The sequence below is a fragment of the Leptopilina boulardi genome, unplaced genomic scaffold (assembly GCF_019393585.1).
Source record: "Leptopilina boulardi isolate dan_hultmark-lab unplaced genomic scaffold, ZJU_Lbou_2.1 LbouV2_248, whole genome shotgun sequence".
NCBI lineage: Eukaryota > Metazoa > Arthropoda > Insecta > Hymenoptera > Figitidae > Leptopilina > Leptopilina boulardi.
Genome location: NW_026137805.1, coordinates 1,381,560 through 1,401,413, shown reverse-complemented (window position 1 = coordinate 1,401,413; position 19,854 = coordinate 1,381,560). Strand labels below are relative to the sequence as shown.

Sequence of the window (19,854 nt, the reverse complement as noted above, 5' to 3'; positions counted from 1 at the left end):
AAAAAAAAATATTATAAATAAATTGAAGTAATGAAAATAAAAAACAAATCGAATGTAAAAATTGTAATATTTATGTTTTGCTCGAAAAATGTTATCTACTTTTAATACTCATTCATTGAATTCATTCATTAGATTTTAATTTATCTCTTTTTTTTTAGAGTAAATATTGAATCAGTTTATAACCATATTATCTATACTTTATAATGACTTTCAATTATTTTTTATGTTAATTCACATTTTTACAGAAACTGACGATGACACTTGAATATCATCTGTAGGCGTATATCAAAAAATAAAAATCCAAAAATTGTACATTAATTAACTATCAAAATAAATAAAAAAAAATAAAAAATATTTTTTTTTAATAGAAACACAAATTCAATGAAAAAACTAAAATATTTTGTCAAAATATTTATTTTGGAAAAAAATTACATAAAAAAAAAAATTACAAAAAAAAAAAATTACGCAATAAAATTTTAGTCTTTTCGATACAAATATTTGCAATTTTTTTTTTATATAAATAAATTTTTTGACGAAATCACATGACCTTAAGTTAATTAAATTTCTTACTATTAAGCAAAATTAATTAAAATACTTGTACACTAAATTATAAATTAAGAATTCAAAAATTATACATAAAGATATTTTTGTCTTTCCTCATCGAGTAATGTTAAAAAAAAAAAAAAAAAAAATTAAACAATTGTTATTTCAGTTCGCGCAGTGAGACAGAAAAAAATGTAAAATTAAATTAGGAATTATAAAAAAAAAATAATATTTGCGGAAAGTAATGAAAAAAAAAAAAAAAAAAATGATGAAATAATAAATTGTAAATTCCAATTTGTAAGATGTAAAAAAATCATCAGGTGTAAATTACGTAAATATTTATTAAAGATTTCTGTTCCTTTGTGAAAAGATACCATGACGTAACAATTGTATGTGGGGAGCTTCCCAATCACGATATTATTCATTCATTTAATCGTTCATTGGATTTTCATACAGTTATCAATTTATTGGTATACCCCTCCCCCCCTCTTACAATTTTTCTAGAATCCGTAAACTATTATAAAAAGTGGCGTTTCTTAGCAAGAAGCACTAATCAAAGTTTGAATATTTACATGAACTGATATCAAGAATTGTGAGACTCTCTACGGAAATAATATATTCAAGGTGAGATAAAAATATTATATTAAAAAAAAAAAATCAATATTTTTTTGGGTAATAAAATTTATTTAAATTAATTTTAAAAAAAAAATTGTAACAGAAATAAAAAAATAAATAATCACTAAATAAAAATTTATATTTACAATAAAAAAAAATTTAAAGCGCATTTTTGAAAATAGTAATCTCGTTACTAAAAGAAGATTTCTATGTTTTTCTCCTAAAGATTTTTAATTAAATATTGTATTATTAAAAAAAAATTTTTAAAACTGAAAAAAATTTATATAATAAACTTTTTTACTATTATCTTTTATATTTATTATTTTAAAATTAAATAATTGTTAATACCTTTATCTCTAAAAAAAAAACCTTTGCATTTTTTAACTTCTTTTTCATTTACTAACATTTGTTTACTTTTTTAAAAAAATCAATTAAATTTTCAATTAATTTTTTAAGTTAAATTTAATTTTAAGAAAAAAAAAATTTATGATTGGTGACTTTAATAAAACAAAATATTATAGGTATAAAATTTGGAAAAAAACGTATAATAATTTTTAGAGATAAAAATTTTTTTAAATTCCCTAACAGGAAAAACAGTGTTAAATAATTATCAATAGCCATTGATAATATTTAACACTTTATATTTTAACTTCAAGGCTCCAATAATTATACAGTATTTTCAACTCTTGTATAAAGATAATTGTACATTTATATATAGTAATTATTGTTTTCTCAATAGTTTCTTTGACTTGTTTATGGATTTTATTGAAAATTTCCCAATTATTCGAATACTATTGTTATTATTAATAATGTTTGAATTATTTCTCGAATTTTCTGTACTATTTTAAAATTTATGATACTTTTATTTTTTTTATTATTATTTTTTTTTTTTAAAATAAAAGCACGAGTGAAAATTAATTTATCAAAAGTTATCAATTTAGTTGTAACAGTATTTTTCACTTTTTTTTTCTCCATGTTAGTAATTTAGTTTCATGAATAATTCTGAGAGAGAATTCTCAAAGCTTTTACAGGGCTCTTTATTACAATTTGAATGTACATATATTTATCAGGTAATTCTGTATAAAAATTCCCGGTTAAAAAATAAAAATTATAATTTTATTCACTCTTAAAATTTGAAAAAAAAAACTTAAAACTTTGGTTAATTATTGATAATAAATTCAATGAAATTTTAACTCAAAAATAGTAGTGTTTGTTTTAACAAATTTTTAGTGTCATTTTCAAATTTCTTAAAACTTTGTCAGATTTTTTATTTTGAATTTCATTTTAAAAAATGAAACAATGCATTAAAATTCCCTATATAAAAAAAATTAATTAAAATTTTGTAAAGGAATAAAAAAAAAAAATTTTTAATTAACTATTTTCTACGCAATTTTTATTTAAATGAGTTAAAATTTAGGGAATTTGTTACTTTCATATAGAAGTAAAAGTTACCAAAATTTTAAGCGAAACAAAAAATATTTTATCTTTCAATTTGAACGTTTGACAAAGAATGTCCCATATATATGGGTGTATTCTCTCAGATATGCAGATGAAAAATGTTAAAATTGGCCATGAAATTGGTCATTCCTCTCGTTTCCATGTGACACATTCTATTATTATTTTTTTTTACTTTAACTAAAAAAAAACACGTGTAATTTACTAATAAAAAGAGAGGGGTGGGGGGAATTTTTGAAGTCAAAGATCCCTGCGACAATAATCATTTTGTCAGTTGATTATTGAAGTTCTTGGTGTCAGGTACTTACCTGGCAGTATAGAGACTACAATATTTCTTTAAAAAAATTTCAATTTTTACAAAGACAAAAAAAATTTTCAAATTAAAAAAAAACAATTGAAAATCAACAAAGGTTAGAAATTTTTAAGTTATACAAAAATTTTTTAATAATTTTTTCTACACTCTTTTTAAAAAATTATTTTATTTAAAAAATTTTTAATTACTATAATATTATAAACTAAAAAAAACAAATTTATTTGATTCAAATAATTGGTTATTTGACTATTATCAAATAAATATTTATCTGTGTCAAATACATAAATTATTGGTTCAAATACAATTAATTTAATTCACATTTTTAATAAAAAAAAAAAAATAAAAGTAGTGGGTTACAATTTTTCATTAATGGCAAAAAATTAACGAAAACTATTATTAATTTATTATTAATAATATAAAAAATAAATTTAACGAAAAATATTATTTGTTTTTTGTTTAATTACTTTATAAATAAAATCAATTAAAATTAATAATAATAATTGAAATGAAAATAAAAAAAAAAAAATTTTTTTTTTCTCCATAAATATAGATGGATTGCAACCGTAATTGTCCCTTGACAACTAACAATTTGAGTAGTCCAACATTGGCATCAACATGTGGTGGAGCAACATTTTTACTATTTATGGGAATTTTGGAGCAATATCTTCGAAGAAAATGTGACCTCGAAGATCCATGCGGACGTGTATCGTCACGCAATTTTCATGATGAAAGGTTAGACAAAATTTTATCACAAAAGATTTTTTTTTTTTTTCATTCATACTATATATTCGCGTTTTAAAAAGAAATGTTAATTTCATTTATCACAGAATGAAATAAAAAAGAGGAAAAAAAAATTAACATAAACTAATGGTAAAATTCAGTTCTCAAATATTTGTTACAAGGGTACATTATCTATATATATATATATATATATATATGTATGTATATACAGTTATACATATACATATATCTTATTTGCATATCACTTGTATTTCAAATTTATTCATAACAACAAAATTCAAGTGCTATTTAAAAATTTATCTTTCGATTTTTTTGCCATTTATTTTTTATTAATTTAATTTAATAATTAAAATAATAATTATAAAATTATTTGAAAACAATTATAAAAAAAACTTTGTATAAAAAAATTATTAAATTATTTTTTTTAAATAGTAACAAAAATAAAAAAATTATAGGAAAACTTAAAAATAATTTTTCAACTAAAAATTTCTATTATAAAACAAAAGAAAAAAAAAAGAGACAAAACGAAAAATAACAAAAACAATGGCAATAAAAATATAATTTTAATAATTAACAAACAATATTGACAATGACAATAATAGTTTTTTTTTTTTTTTTAATTATATACTATTATAGTTTGACCATTATAATTATTATTCTTGAAATATTTATTTTTATGAAAAAAAAAGAAAACTAATTTTTTGTTTACATAATATTTTTATAGTTATGACTTTATTGTTATTGGAGGAGGAAGTGCCGGTTCTGCGGTTGCAGCGAGGTTATCAGAAGAAAAATGTTTTTCAGTATTACTTTTGGAGGCTGGTTTAGATGAACCAGCATGGTCACAAGTGCCATCATTTTTTTTCAATTATTTACATTCCGATATGGATTGGCAATATACAACAGAAACCGAAGAAAATGCATGTCTCAATAAAAAAGATCAAAAATGCTACTGGGGAAGAGGAAAGGTTCGTTTTTTTTCTTTCACAAAAGAAATTAAAAAAAAAAATAACAAAAAATTTAGCAGATAAAACAAAAATTCAAAATTTTTTAAAGATTTTGTTAAGAATAATTTGCTTTTTTAAGGTCCTTGGTGGAACGAGTGTAATGAATGGAATGATGTACATGAGAGGATCCCATAAAGATTATGACAATTGGGCAAAATTGGGTAACAAAGGATGGTCCTATCGTGATGTTCTTCCTTATTTTAAAAAAAGTGAAAATAATTTACAACTCGATAAAGTCGATCCCGGATATCATGGCACTGGTGGACCAATTTCTGTAACTCAATTTAATCATCATTTTCCAATTAGTTACGATATTCTTCAAGCTGGTAAAGAAATGGGTGAGTAATTTTTTTTAAATTTTTATTAATTTCAAAAAAAAGAATGTTTTTTATTCCCCAATTTTTAAAAAACAGGTTACAATACCGGTGATTTAAATGGAAGAAATCACACTGGATTTATGATTGCTCAAACAAATTCATTTCAAGGATCACGATTATCAAGTGCACGTGCTTTTGTTCGACCAGCTCGTAATCGTCCAAATTTTCACGTTATGCTCAATTCAACGGTGACAAAAATTATTTTTGATAATAATAAAAAAGCAGTGGCTGTTGAATTTAACAAGGATGGAAAATTACATAAAGTTGGCGTTAAGAAAGAAGTGGTCGTTAGTGGAGGTAATTTTAACAAATTTTTTTCAATTACTGTATTTTTTTTTTTGAAAATTAATTTTTTTTTAATTTTCAGGAGCTGTTAATTCACCACAAATACTATTGAACAGTGGAATTGGTCCAAAAGAAGAATTAAAGGAAGTTAATGTTCCAGTGGTACATGATCTTCCAGGTGTTGGTAAAAATTTACATAATCATGTTTCCTTTTCTCTCACGTTCACTATTAATGAACCTAATAACAATACATTAAATTGGGCCTCTGCTATGGACTATTTGATTAATGGAAAGGGGCCTATGTCGGGAACAGGTGAGAATCAAAATTTAACTAAAATTATTCCCATCTAAAATCTTTAACCCCAACCGATTTTAGAAACTCACTAAAAAAAACTAAAAATCCCACCGCTGTCACCAAAAAATTGGATTTATCAAAAGTTTCCAACGGAAAGTACTTTTTATGGTTGGTTTTTTCTAATTTTGAATCAGTAACTCTTCTAATTGGGTACGACTGATACGAAATCTTTGAAAAATGAAAATCTTTCGTATCAGTCGTACCCAATTAGAAGAATTACTGATTCAAAATCAGAAAAAACCAACCATAAAAAGTACTTTCCGTTGGAAACTTTTGATAAATCCAATTTTTTGGTGACAGCGGTGGGATTTCGTTTTTTTTTTTTTTGGATACAATTATAAATGAATAAATCATTTTCAGGAATTTCGGAAGTAACAGGAATGATAAACACAAAATACGCAAATCCACAAGAGGATCATCCGGATATACAATTGATTTTCGGTGGTTATTTAGCAGCTTGCTCTGAAAGTGGAGTAGTGACTGAAAATTCAGACTCACCACGAGAAATTGGTATCTATCCAACGGTTCTTCATCCAAAAAGTAAAGGATACCTTCGTTTAAGAAATAACGATCCCCTCTCGAAACCAATGATTTATCCAAAATATTTTTCTCATCCCGACGATATTGGTGCTCTAGTTGAGGGTATTAAATTTGCCATAAAATTGACTGAAACCGATGCTCTTAAAAAGTGAGTTCTATTAAGAATTTTTTTCTAATCAATAAACTCTTGATTCTTATTTTATTAATGATTATTAAAAAAAAAAAAATTACAGATACAACGTGACACTTGACAAGACGCCAGTGAAAAATTGTGAACAATTGGAATTTGGAAGTGATTCATATTGGGAATGTGCAGTGAAGTATAATACAAATCCAGAAAATCATCAAGCCGGTTCTTGTAAAATGGGTCCTGACACTGATCCATTGGCAGTTGTTGATAATGAATTGAGAGTTAAAGGAGTACAAGGGGTTCGTGTTGCTGACACAAGTATAATGCCTAATGTTATTTCCGGTAATACACATGCTCCAGCTGTGATGATTGGCGAAAGAGCGGCAGATTTTATCAAAAAATGTTATAAAAATCAATGTAAACAGTACGATAATGATTTTTATCATCATTATTATTTCCAACATCATCATTTTCAATATTATCCACATAATTCTCAAAATCATCCAAATAATTTCCAACATTATCCATATTAACAACAGTATTATATTGTAAGATTTAGATATAATATTGAAGATTTTATTTTTAACTATATAATTAAGACAAGAGTGAATTTTATTACGACTATACTTACGTATTTGTGATTTTATATCTAGTAAATAATAAAAATTTACTAAAAAAAAATTGTATTATTTATTTCTAATTAAACTTGTCCTCCTGGTTTGATTCCAAAGTTAATTAATAATTTTTTTTTATTTTTTTCCAAATAATCCTGACATGATGCATTTTAATTGTAAAGAAAGAAGCAATGAAGAAAGAATAAAAGGTTGTTTTATATTAATGGTGAATAACAAAATGAGCTTAACTGCTTAATAATAATCTAAATTCGGCTACTACTTTTCTAGTAAACAAAATTTTGTCATAATTCTCGTCAACTACCGCACTCTGCTCTAGTGAAAATTTAGTAACTTTTAATTTTAACTATAAAGGTTGGTTTCCATTGTCCCCACTCGCCATATTTGTCATAATTCTCGATACCGCAATCTGCTCTAGTAAAAATTTATTAACTTTATAGTAACATTTAATTTTAACATTAAAGTCACTAAATTTTTACTAGAGCAGAGTGCGGTAGTTGACCGAGAATTATGACAACTTTGATATCTTTCCCATACTTCATAAACTAATAAAATAATTATAGAATTGTCACGACTTTTTAAAATGTCATCAAACCGGAAAGACCGCATTTATGCAATTGGCTGTTTGGCATCAAATTCAAATTTCAAATAAATTACTTAACTGTTAAAAGTTTTCTCAAATATTTTTTATTTCCGAAAAATTTTTATTTTCCAAATTAAAATCAAACCAAACTTTGGAATCTAAAAGATGAAATAAATCAAAAAAAATAATAATTTTATACATCACAATAAGCCATTAATGCTCAAATATTTATAAATTAAAAATTTTTTTTACACATTTGAGCGTTAATGAACAAAATTTTAGGAATACTTGTTTTTTTCAGTCAATTTGTAATTTTCTAAATGATCCATCGAGTCCAAATAAGTCATTATATGTTTTTGGTTTTCCTGGCCGTTGAGCCTCATCTGCTTTCAGTGAATCATGTTCCTTAAACCATGTTTCATATTCTTCTAATCTTTTTATCCATTCGTCTAAAAATAATATCCCCCCCGCAAATAGAAATAAAAATTATTCATTAAAAATATAATTTAAAAAAAAATATTTAGCCAATATTATTTCCATATTACCAAAAATTGTTTGTATTGGACCAGCTTTGCCTCCATATTCATTGGGTAGCATTTCTTTAGGAATACATTTATAAAGTGTATCCATTGTACTGTGTACAAATATTCGTTTACGAATTTTTTCCTTAAGAAATGGTTTCACAAAATTAATAATATTATCAACTAATGGACTGACATTAATAACATGAACCTCCTTTAATTTAACAGGATATGCTTCTTGAACACAGATGAGAAATTTTTTTACAAGCGCTGGTGTAAATTTGGCAAAATGATTTGGTGTCACAACATTGGCGTCTAATATATAAACATCACCAGCAACACCGACAATTTCATCTTTCAGTCTTACATCACCAATCATTAATACCAATTTCATTGCTTCGGCAACATTTGGCGTTGGACGATTTTTATCCATTCCTCTCATTACAATTACACGGCGTCCATTTTCCGTTAGTCCAGGTAGTGGAGGTACTTGACTGGAAATATTTTTTTTTTTCAATTTATATACAATACAATTTAGGATAAATTAAAAAAAAAAATTTACTTTCATTTTTTCCAGCTAATCCTGACATGGTGCATTTCAATTTTGAAGAAAGAAACAGTGAAGAATGAAAAAAAGTTTGTTTTATATTAATGATGAATAATAAGTTTTTGCTTACTGAAAATTTTTCAGATAAACAAAGCCTTTGAAAATAAACAAAAAATTTTTACAATGTGCAACAAAAAAAAAAAACATTCTTAAAAAAAAAAAATAGAAATTTAATAAATTTACTTACACAGCTGAAAGTACTTCTTTCATGTTTGAACTCGAAACACTTCTGTTGTTAAAAAATTCTGGTATATGTGTTCGCATTGTAAAATACATGTCCAATTTTCTTTTACATTTTTCTAAAGAAAATTTACATCCCCGTAGAAATGTCATTATTAAATTGTCATCCGCTTCTAAAATATTTAAAAAAAAATTTAGTTACAATAAATTTTATCGAAATGGGAAAATCAATGAAAGCAAAGTCATTTCTACATGAATAATTCATGATTTTTTTCTCTCAACATTTTAAAATCTAATTTTAATTACTGAGAAAAAAAATGTTAATTTTTTATATTAAAACATTGTTTAAAAAAAAAAATTTTAATTCCTTCTGCTTGAATATATAATTTTCAAAATTACTTTTCATTTCTTTATGTGCATTTATTGTATTTGATAAGGAAATCAAAACAGGTTTCTCATTATTTAATCTATGATTTACGATTGTCTTGAGAGTAATTACGTTTCCTGAATCAATTTTATAGACAATTTATTTATAAAAAAAAAATATATATATATATAAACGAGAATTTTTTAGGAAGATCATAAAATTTGAAAAATAAAAAGTGCTATTCGAAAAAAATTAGTTATAAAAAAAAATTTAATATGCAAAAATTAAAAATTTTCGTATATAAATATAAAATAATAATTTTAAATTATTTTTTTGTTTTAAATAATTTTTATAGTGACCATTTAAATTAGGTAAATGAGGTTGTTTGGCTAGCCATTCCTTTATAGTTTCCAAATCTTTGTCTCGAGTTTCTACATTTTCATTTAACTCCTGCCTAATCGTCTTGGACATTTCCTCAGTTGGATGAATTAGCAACATCTAAAATTGACAATAATTTTATTACTAAAAATATAAATATATTTATTTATTTTTTTATTTTATATTACTTACTTATTTATTTGTGACATAGGAAATAGAAAAAATGTTAATTTTGTTTTTTTAATGGTAATAGTTTCATATTAATATCGATTTTAATGCAACGCATTGTGCGCGGCTCATCTAAAAGAGTGGGGAGAAAAACTTCTCTCCCCACTCCGCAACTCTAGCCGTATAATAAAAATAATAAATTATTATTATTATTATTAGTTTTTAATTATTATTAATTATTATTATTATATAAATAAAATTAAAATAAAATAAAATAAATAATAATAAAATAAAATTAATATGAATAAATAAAAAAAATGTTAGAAATGACAAAAAGTTAACAAAAGACGAAAAAAAAATTTTAATTACAATAATACAAAGTATTTTGAAATTGTGGTTGACGTAATTATAAAATATTGTTTAAGACTTCAGTTAAGACGATTAAAAGAATAATATATGTGACAGTCCCCGAGAGAAGGGACCTTAGCTCACCAAAACGAATTTCACAGGGCAAGCGTTTGAAGAAGAAGCAGAAACGCGGAACTCGAAGAGTGGGGCGGAACTTCTGAAAAGTCCCCCCACCACACTAACACAACGTTGTGTTTCTGTATACGTGAGCTTCGTCTACTTCGTGTATCTTCGGGTCTCACGTACGCGAAGCTCACGTACGCGAGAGTATAGTTGTGTAAGTAAAGTAGTGGGGCTGATTTCTTGAGTGCCACAATCCGCCTTGAAATGCGCTTGACATACCCATCTTCAAAATGTTATTGTGTCAAAAGCAATTATCCTAATCAGTTTTTGACTTTTGCATGTGAAAAAGCAATTCAAAATCTATCATTTACCATATAAAACTCAATATTGACCTCTGGTGAGCTAAGGTCCCTTCTCTCGGGGACTGTCACATATGTTGAAATAGTATATGTATGTATGTGATTTTTTTTTATTATTTTAATGATGCGCTTCATTGCATTTAAATTTTTTAAAAAAAAGTTATTTTTGCCCTGAACTCAAAATATATTTATGTCAAGAATTATAAAAAAAGAGTAACATTAATAATTTTTTAAAAAATTCAAATAAATAATTCAAATTTATTGAAAATTATTAATATAAATAATTAAAAAAGAAAATAATTTTTTAAATTATTATTGGCAATTAATTAATTAAAATAGAATTAAATAATTATTGCAATTAATTATTTCATTTTAATTAATTAATTAAAAATAGTACAAAAAAACAATTTTTTTTAAATAACTATTGAAAAAAATGGTTTATCTTGATAAAAATAAATAAAAATTGAATTAAAAGTTTAAATATTTAATTTAAATTAATTATAAATGGAATGCAATTTTTTCTAATTAATTTTGAGCAATGCAACATAATGTGAGCACTATATGGATCAAAGATCAAGATATTACATCTACTTTTATGAGAAATTAATGGGGCCTCTTGCTTCATCAAAACTTTCTCTCTCTCGAAACGTCATGGTCCTGGTTGTGATTCTGATGTGGTGAATTTGATACCATAAGACTAAACTTCATATTAAAATAAAAATAAATAAAAAAAAAAATTTTTTTTTTTTTGAAAGTACCACCCCCCTCTTTTTTACTCAATGATCCTTCAATTTCTTTTTTTTTTTTTTAAATTCAGCAGAAAAAAAATTGAACTTGATTCGGTAAATCTAAAGATATTTTTCTCTTCATGTACTTTCACTTTTACACTTAAACTTTAAGTAATGGCGCAGTATGTATTATATTCAAAAAACGAATTTCAAATAAAATTAATTAATTAAAATAAATAATTGAGAATAAAATTTTTTTTTGTTTTCTTTTTTTAACTAAACATAATTTTGACAAAATTTTTTTTACAAATTTTATTTTTATCTACCAATAGGAATCGCTTAGAAAAATAAATTCAAAATTTCTTCTAGAATAACAAAATTTTTAAAACAATAAAAACTAACAGATATTATTTTACTTATGGTATTTTTTTTTATATTTTAAAAAAAGGAAATAGTATTGTTCCAGAATTTTACAGAAATACGATTGAAATTATTGAGAAAAAATATTGATTAAAAACAAACTAAAATAATTAATAAAAATTAATAATAACAAAAAATAATAAGAAATTAATGATAAATAATAAATAATAATAATAATAATAATAATAATAATTTGTGAAAGAAACACGTGCCATTTAATGCAACTGTCAAACTCAAATAATTATTGTAATAATAAATTTTTATAAAATAATAATTTTTAATTATAATATATAATATATAAATATATAATATATAATATTATATATTATATATATAATATATATAATATATATAATATAATATATAATATATAATATATAATATATAATATATAAAACAATAAATTCTAACTTTTTCCGGTGCTTTCCGTTGTTTTTTTTTTTTTTTTTTTTAATTAATGTTATTGTTTAAATAAAATACAAATAAATAAAATTCTAAATAAATACATGTAAATAAAATACGATAATAAATATTAAAATTGCCAAAAAAAATATTCACACTTATTTTTTAAAAATTAATAGAAAAATTTATCAATAAAAAATAATTTTTTTTTAAATGTTGCATTAAATAAATTTCAATATTTAAAAAAAAATATTAAAAAAACAAATAAATTACTAAATTAAATATTAAATATGTAAATTTTTCATTAACTTAAAATATAAAATTAATATTGTTATTAAAAAAAGGAGAAAGAGTAAAAAAAATAAATAATTTTTTTTACTGATGTTTTTCTCTTATAAAAAATAATAAAAGTTACCTTGGTTAAATTTGTGATTGTTAATGAATGACAATATTGCGTGAATAACACACAATTATATTGTTTTGAATGAGAGAGAGAAGTAAAGGAAAAATAGTCACTGTATATGCACGAATATATAAAGTTGCACTGACACACGATTCGCGTAATGATCAAATAACTATAAAGACGCAAAGAGTTGGAGAACGTTCTTTTGTATATAAAATAAAGTGGGAAACGTAATTTCTTGGACCGGTTCCCCTTATATCTGAGTAGTGTGTGATCAATATTTTCCCCACTATCGAAAAATGTGCAATACACATTTATTTATATATATATATATACACATTAAATAAAAATAAATCCGTCTATATAGGAAATTTCAAAATCGAAATACTAATTTCTTTTTTCTAGTTAAAAGTATTAACAAAAAAAGCCAATAAATTATTTCACAATAATGCAATACGCACGAATTTTATCTATAGAAAATCTATTTTATTCACGCACATTATTCACCCACATTAGAAATAATTAAACAAAAACTGTTACAGTTATAAAAGAATTTTTTTCTTATCAATATTATTTCGAAAGTAGATAGAGTGGTATTAATAAAATTGAAAAAAATTGAAATCTATTGCCTTTTATTAAACATAAAAAAGCCAATGGAAAAAAAATAATTTTTTTTTATTTTTAAATTTTCAAAAAAATTTTTTTAATTTTTTCAAAAAATAAAAATTTGAAAATTGTTAAAAATTAAAATTTTCTTTTTTATGTTTTTAGGACCAAAATATTCATTAAATTTCTTTTATTATTAAATGGTAATGTAAATAAATTGTTATAGAAATTTCTAGTAAAAAAAAACCAAGTAAATAACATTTTTTTTTGTTCTGTACACATAAAAGTATGTTTTATATTTTTCAATGTTGGTACATACCCGCAGAATGGCAAGGGAAATTAAATTTTTCTCCAATGAAATACCTTTTTTTTTATATATATTAATTTATACTCTATTTTTGCAAAATAGTTATACAGGTTAACCACAATATTAGAATTAACAAAGAAAATAATAATAATAATAATAATAATAATAATAATAATAATAAAATTTTATAATTTTTATCAAATATAAAAAAATAATTTAAAAAAATAATAAAAAAATAAATAATGATAATTATTTATAAATATAAATAAAGAAAAAATTTTAAAAAATAAATAATAATAAAAATTTGTAAGTTTTACTCAAAATTTTATAAAATTCATTAAAATATAGAGTACAAATTTCTAAATAAATTATTAATTTATCGGCATTGGACCGTATATTCTTGTTCATTATTTATACATATTTCAATTAAACAATTTTTACGCGATGTCTTGCGTTTTATAAAGCGTAATCAAGATCACGATTTTATACGATTGCAACATAATTTTGCTAGAAATTACGAAAGTAATTCGTGTGTACATTTCAGGTATAAATTCAACTCCAGACCGTGTTTTTTTTTGTACAATTATTATTATTGGAAATTGTTTTCCGGTGAAAATGAACAAAAAAAAATTATAATTATGTAATATTTTTTAAATTATAACATAATAAAAAAAATAAAATAAAAAATACTAAAAAAAAAATTTTTAAATAAATATTTTTAAAATAAATTTTAATATTTACTTTATTTAGTATTCACAAAATTTATTTCCAAATTTATAAATAATATTTTTATAATAACTAAAAATATTTTAAAAAATACTTATTTATTTTATTTAAATAAATATTTTAAATTTTAATTAATTTTTGTACTCTTTTTTCATAGACGCTCATACCAAAGAATTTATAAATACATTAAATCATATTAAGGGTTCAAGTTAAAAACTTCATAATGCAATTTTTAATAATAATAATTATATTGGTAAAAAATTAAACATCAAATTTTTTTCATTCTTGTTTTATTAAACTTTAATTTTTTTTCCTTTTTTTCACAGAATTCAAAAAAAAGTTAATGTTCGTCAACAAAATATTTGTTTCATAAATTAAAAACATGAAATATGTTATTAATTGTGAAAAATAAATTTTTAAAAATTAGAAATAAAAAAAATTGAACTAAATAAAAAATATAAATTTACTGAAAAAAATTAAAATTGTTTGAAAAAAAAGAAAAACCAAAAAAAAAACTTTCATGAAAAAAAGCAAATTAAATAGAAAGTTTTTAGAATTAAAAAAGTAAGAGAGCGATGAAGGACGTTGAAACGCTAATTACAATGGTCGATGTTTGTTTTGAGAAAAATGATGCCTTTGAAAGAGCTGCAATTTTTTCTGACTCATTTTTTCCATTTGTAATATTGTTCTACGTGGAAAAAAAAATTTTTTAATTATTTTTTTTTTTCAATTCTATTTTAATGTATTTAATTAATTAAAAATTTTATTCAATAAAATTATATTAATACCATAAAATTTTCTTCTTTAAATTCAATTTGTTCATTAATTTTGTTATCAATTTTAATTTTTTCATCACTCTTAGTCTCAGTAGTTGATTTTATTTCCTTAAAATTTAAAATAATTATTAATAAATAAAATTAAAAAATGTTCCATAAATTATTATTAATTTTTATTAATTAATTAATTATTATAAAAATTTAATTTCAAAAAACATTTAATAATTATTTATTGTAAAAGTAAAAAATTTCTTTAAATAAAAATTGTACCATATTTTAAATAGAAAATAATACTCAACTATTGTTGTTTTTATATCGTTGACAATATTGGTCGTGACTTTAGTATCATTAATAATTATTTTTTCAACATCCGTTGAATTATTCTCAATAATCACTTTTCTTAATTTCTTAAAATAAAATAATAATTTAAATAAAATTTTCAAATAAAAATTATGTTTATATAATAAACATCGAAAATACGTTATATGAATTTAAGATAAACATAACCTCAAACTAAAAATTAATTTTATCACCAAATGAAATTATACTTAAAATTAATTTTACTAAATTTTGAAACATCCATTTGTAAAATTTTCAAAAAAAAAAATAATTAATTTTAGTAAATATTTGTTCTATTTGATAATAAAATCATTTTTTAGTTTTGAGGTTATGTCAAGGTATTGAAACGTCTTAATATACTCAACAGTTGTTTTGTTATTTTTAATACTCTCAACAGTAGTTAAATCCATGAATTTGTTATCAATTCTATTTGTAGTAGCAATTTCCGAAATATTATTCTCAAGTGATTTTTCCTTAAAAAAAAAAAAGCAAATAATTTTAGCGTTATAGACATGCGCAAAAGCATTGTGAGAACTTTAGGCATGCGCAGAAACATTCTCAGAACTTGAAGACATGCGCAAATGTAATTTTTGTACGTTTAGAAAAAAATATCTCTTAAAGAAAAAATTAAATTTTAAATATACTCAACAGTCAAATTCGCCGAATTATTGACACCTGAAACATTATTTTCCAAAGCCGAGAAACTATTTAATTCCTAAAAATCGTAAAATTTTTTATAAGAATTTTTAATATTCAAAAATAATATACCTAGTTTAGGCAAAAAAATATTATTAAAATTTACCAAATTTTTCAAAGTACTCACTGGAATTTTAGTAGTAACAGTAATCGAGACATTGTTAGCAGTTGAATTATTAATTTCGTTTTTGGCAGAAGGATTTGTAATCTCATCATTAGTTGCATTGTTAACTAGAGTCGTACTTTCCACCTTAAATTAAAAATTTACTTAAGAAAATTAATTTTTTTTACTTAATTTTTGTAATTTGTCTGATATTTAAACTTTGGACATGCGCAAAAGCGAGAATTAATTTTTCAGAAATGCGCAGAAGCTATGAACATACTACGAACATGCGCAAAAGTTCTATCGATACTTATGACATGCGTAGAAGCGATTCAGGCATGCGCAGAAACGTTTTATGTCCTTGAGACATGCGCAGAATATCCCAACCGTTAGCAAAAGCTCTAAAGCCATTTAAAATAAAAAAAGAAGCGCAGAAATTGTATAAAAAATCATTTTTCTCATTTATAAACGTACTAATAGTATTTAATTTAAAAATTATTAAATTTTACCCTTCTTTCAGAATCTTCATTTTTAGCAGTTCTTTTAAAAACTTTCTTTTTAAGATTCAATTTTTCATTAGTGGACTCCATTTTACACCAATTTCCTTTGCAATCAGATGCAACTCGTTTAACTAAATGTGGAATATCCCAAATTGAATTTGCTTCATGAAAATATTTCGAACCAGGACCACGTGCAAAAAATGGAACCACTTTTCTTTCTCGAGAGCAAGTACCTGACACAAGTAACAATGTATCGAATCCAGATACCTATTAAAATTTATTAATTTAAATTTTAATACAAATAACGCTGAAAAAATTATTTTTTAATTTTCCTATAAAATAAAAATATAGAAATTTTTTTTGTTTACCCTATATTTTAAATAATCAATAGCCTCCGCTAATTCATTGACAGGTGAAAAGGCAATAAAAATAAAATTTTCATCATAAGACAATGATTTTATTTTTCCAATAGTGTCTTTAACTAATTCCAATAAATTTCCATTAAGATCTTCATCATTTTTTTCATTACCAATAAACAAGGAATTTAGCCATTTTTTATAAAAGGCAATTCTTAACATTGAAAATGATGAAAAAAATTTCGTTAATTCTTCATCTAAAAGTAGAGAAAAAGAGCAACAAAAATTTTTTATTTTTAAAATAAAAAAAAAAAAGGTTTTTTGTAAAATTCATTACCTCCTGCAAACGTATGGGAAATAGTTTTCTCTTTAGTCAAATCCAATAATTGCCAATTATTTTCTAATGCGGACTGTTCGCCAAATAGTACTTTGCGAAAAATTGAAGACTCTCTCGCAAGTAAAGGTGGAATTGTGGAATTCAAATTTAAAGATGCAAAAATTCCTGTATATTAAAAAAAATTCGAATTAAAATTGATAAAAAAAAATAAATGAAAGATTTGAACTGAATTAAACAAATTAACTCTGATGACTGCCTTTTTATATTAAGTAGAAAAGAATATCTTAATTGTGAGAGAGAATAAGTGCGCCACCTACGAGTAATCGCTCAAAGTACGATACAATGCGCATAACGCGGTAATATTTGAAATATTATATATAAATTAATTATGAAATTACCAAAAGTTTCGACAATTTTTTTAAATTTTTCTTTTGTTTCATCACTGGACATTATAAGTTTTGCCCAATTACTCCAGCCCAATAAATTTCTAACATTTTTTTGTAAAAAATTTTGACAATCACATTCTAATAAATCGTCTGAATTCATGCTCTCCTCAAGTGGAAATCTACTAAATTTTTTCTCATTCTGACAATTCTAAAAATTAATTCTTTTTAATTATTAATAATAATAATAAACAATTTCTAGTAACAATTTTTAAAAATAAAAATAAATTTTTAACAAACAAAAAAAGATATAGTTGTCTTTGAGCCAAACAAATATTTTTGTTTCAAATAAATTTTATTTGCGCTAAATAAAATGTTAATAAAAAATGAAAAATAAAATAATGAAAATATGGAAAAAAAAAAATTAAAAAGTTTACAAACTTGAAGAAATCCCTGAACAGGAAAAATGTGAGATTTTTTTAATTCGTTCCAAATTTTATCCCCATTTAATTCATCATCTTGAATAAAAAGTAAAATTAAATTTTTTGGTGACACGTCCGAATTTTTGATCGATAAATCGTCATCATTATTGTCAATTGTAATGATGAAATCTTCAATAATCCGTGGCAGAGTTTTCAATTTTTCTTGATAATTTAATTTTAATATATTCAAAACATTCCTGTTTAAAATATTGTTAATTTGAATTTTTTTTTTAAATATTTTTACATGAAAAAAAAATTTTTAAATATAATAAATATTTTAAAATTATATTAAATTGTAAAAAAATTAATTATTTATTTAATTAAAAAACTAATTTAATAACGTTATAATAAAAATATTTTTAATTATACAAAAACAGAAAGAAAATTTTCATTTAGTTTTATTATTTTTCTTTTAATTCGTTTGTTACTAAATGCAATTTAATTATTACTCTCGATGACTTACGTATGATTTCCTTTGAAATTCCTATCAAAAGCCGTTTCATTTAATAATTCGAAAACTGGAAATTTTTCAGCAATCCTCTCTGAATTAAATTATTTTAAAATAAATTTCCTTTGCTTATAAAATTATAATTATTTTTTATAATTCATGAATCATCATTAAATAAATAAATTAAATAAATAATTCACTAAATTGCAAAAAATAATTTTTATAACAATTAATTTATTTTTAATTTAATTTATAATTAAAAAATTTTTAATTAAATTGTAAAAAATAAAAAAAAATTTAATTAAATTGAAAATAAAAAAAATTTAATTAAATTGAAAATAAATTAAATTTATTTAAAATTTTATCAAAAATTTTAAATACCTGATCTTCTAAGAGATAATCCTTGACCAATTGATATTAATGTAAAAAATCCGAGTAACGATAAAAGAATTTTTATCTTCATATCTACGATAATTAATTTTTTTTTTTTGAAAATTAGGTATTTAATTTCACAAATTTTTTTTTTCAAAATTTATATTTTTCCTAGCTTTTTATGAAAAAATCACTTCTTTTCGTTTTTTGCTATAACACAAGAAATATATAAATATATAAACCGTTACCAAGACAACACAAAACAAAAGAATGTAGACTCGTAATTTTTCAGAACTTTCTTTAAATTTCAAACATTTTTTTACAATTTTAAAATAATAATAATAAATTTTTTTTAAATTAATTTTTTTCCATTTTAATTTATTTCTATTCTGTTTTTTATTTTTCATTTGTATAAACGATCAAAGAGGAAATAGGAAAATAATAATTCAAACAATAGAAATTCAATTAAAATAAAGTAATTAAACAAACTTTTATCAGTAATTAATTTATCTATTTGGATTTTTGTTAATTTAATTTCTATTAATTAATCTAATAAAAATATCAATAAAGTAATTAAAATTTTCTAAATTATTTTTTATTATTAATTAATTTATTCAATTACTATATGGACTGCGGGGAATGTAAAAAAAATTAATTAAAATTTTAATTAATTTTCTCATATTATTGAAAAAAATGTATTAATAAAAAAATTATAATTCTTATAAAATCACATTGTTATGAAAAAAAAGAAACTGAACTAAATTTACAAAATTGATTTTTCATTATAATGAAATATTATTAGCTTGAGTATGAACTATATAATTAAATACGAATATCGTTAAC

At 22.1% G+C, this 19,854-nt stretch overlaps 3 protein-coding genes across 5 annotated transcripts; 1 reads left to right on the top strand and 2 right to left on the bottom strand.

The window, feature by feature from the left end:
- The first annotated feature begins 1,007 nt into the window (after window positions 1-1,007).
- On the top strand, window positions 1,008-7,296 carry LOC127280467 (glucose dehydrogenase [FAD, quinone]-like). Of its 2 annotated transcripts, none has more exons than XM_051303465.1 (8): window positions 1,008-1,167; window positions 3,477-3,658; window positions 4,392-4,635; window positions 4,754-5,012; window positions 5,088-5,348; window positions 5,419-5,649; window positions 6,052-6,379; window positions 6,465-7,296. In XM_051303465.1, exons 2-8 carry the CDS (start codon window positions 3,477-3,479, stop codon window positions 6,892-6,894), a joined length of 1,935 nt encoding a protein of 644 aa, XP_051159422.1. In that variant the 5' UTR covers window positions 1,008-1,167; the 3' UTR covers window positions 6,895-7,296. The 2 variants fall into 2 exon arrangements, with proteins under 2 accessions (XP_051159422.1, XP_051159423.1); XM_051303466.1 differs by lacking the exon at window positions 1,008-1,167 and adding an exon at window positions 2,860-3,023.
- A 361-nt stretch (window positions 7,297-7,657) lies between these two features.
- LOC127280468 (alpha-tocopherol transfer protein-like) lies at window positions 7,658-12,814 on the bottom strand. Its single transcript, XM_051303467.1, has 5 exons — window positions 12,593-12,814; window positions 9,611-9,749; window positions 8,892-9,057; window positions 8,122-8,591; window positions 7,658-8,025 (listed from the first exon to the last, which is right to left on the bottom strand). The coding sequence occupies exons 2-5, from the start codon at window positions 9,747-9,749 to the stop codon at window positions 7,874-7,876; spliced, it is 927 nt and encodes a 308-aa protein (XP_051159424.1). The 5' UTR covers window positions 12,593-12,814; the 3' UTR covers window positions 7,658-7,873.
- Window positions 12,815-14,498: 1,684 nt separating this feature from the next.
- On the bottom strand, window positions 14,499-19,234 carry LOC127280466 (uncharacterized). Of its 2 annotated transcripts, none has more exons than XM_051303463.1 (13): window positions 19,021-19,234; window positions 18,655-18,733; window positions 18,151-18,388; window positions 17,725-17,920; window positions 17,327-17,491; window positions 17,002-17,246; window positions 16,643-16,900; window positions 16,158-16,280; window positions 15,984-16,049; window positions 15,700-15,807; window positions 15,295-15,402; window positions 15,008-15,103; window positions 14,499-14,907 (listed from the first exon to the last, which is right to left on the bottom strand). In XM_051303463.1, the coding sequence occupies exons 1-13, from the start codon at window positions 19,100-19,102 to the stop codon at window positions 14,776-14,778; spliced, it is 1,896 nt and encodes a 631-aa protein (XP_051159420.1). In that variant the 5' UTR covers window positions 19,103-19,234; the 3' UTR covers window positions 14,499-14,775. The 2 variants fall into 2 exon arrangements, with proteins under 2 accessions (XP_051159420.1, XP_051159421.1); XM_051303464.1 differs by having other exon boundaries at window positions 17,002-17,240.
- Between the last annotated feature and the right edge of the window lie 620 nt (window positions 19,235-19,854).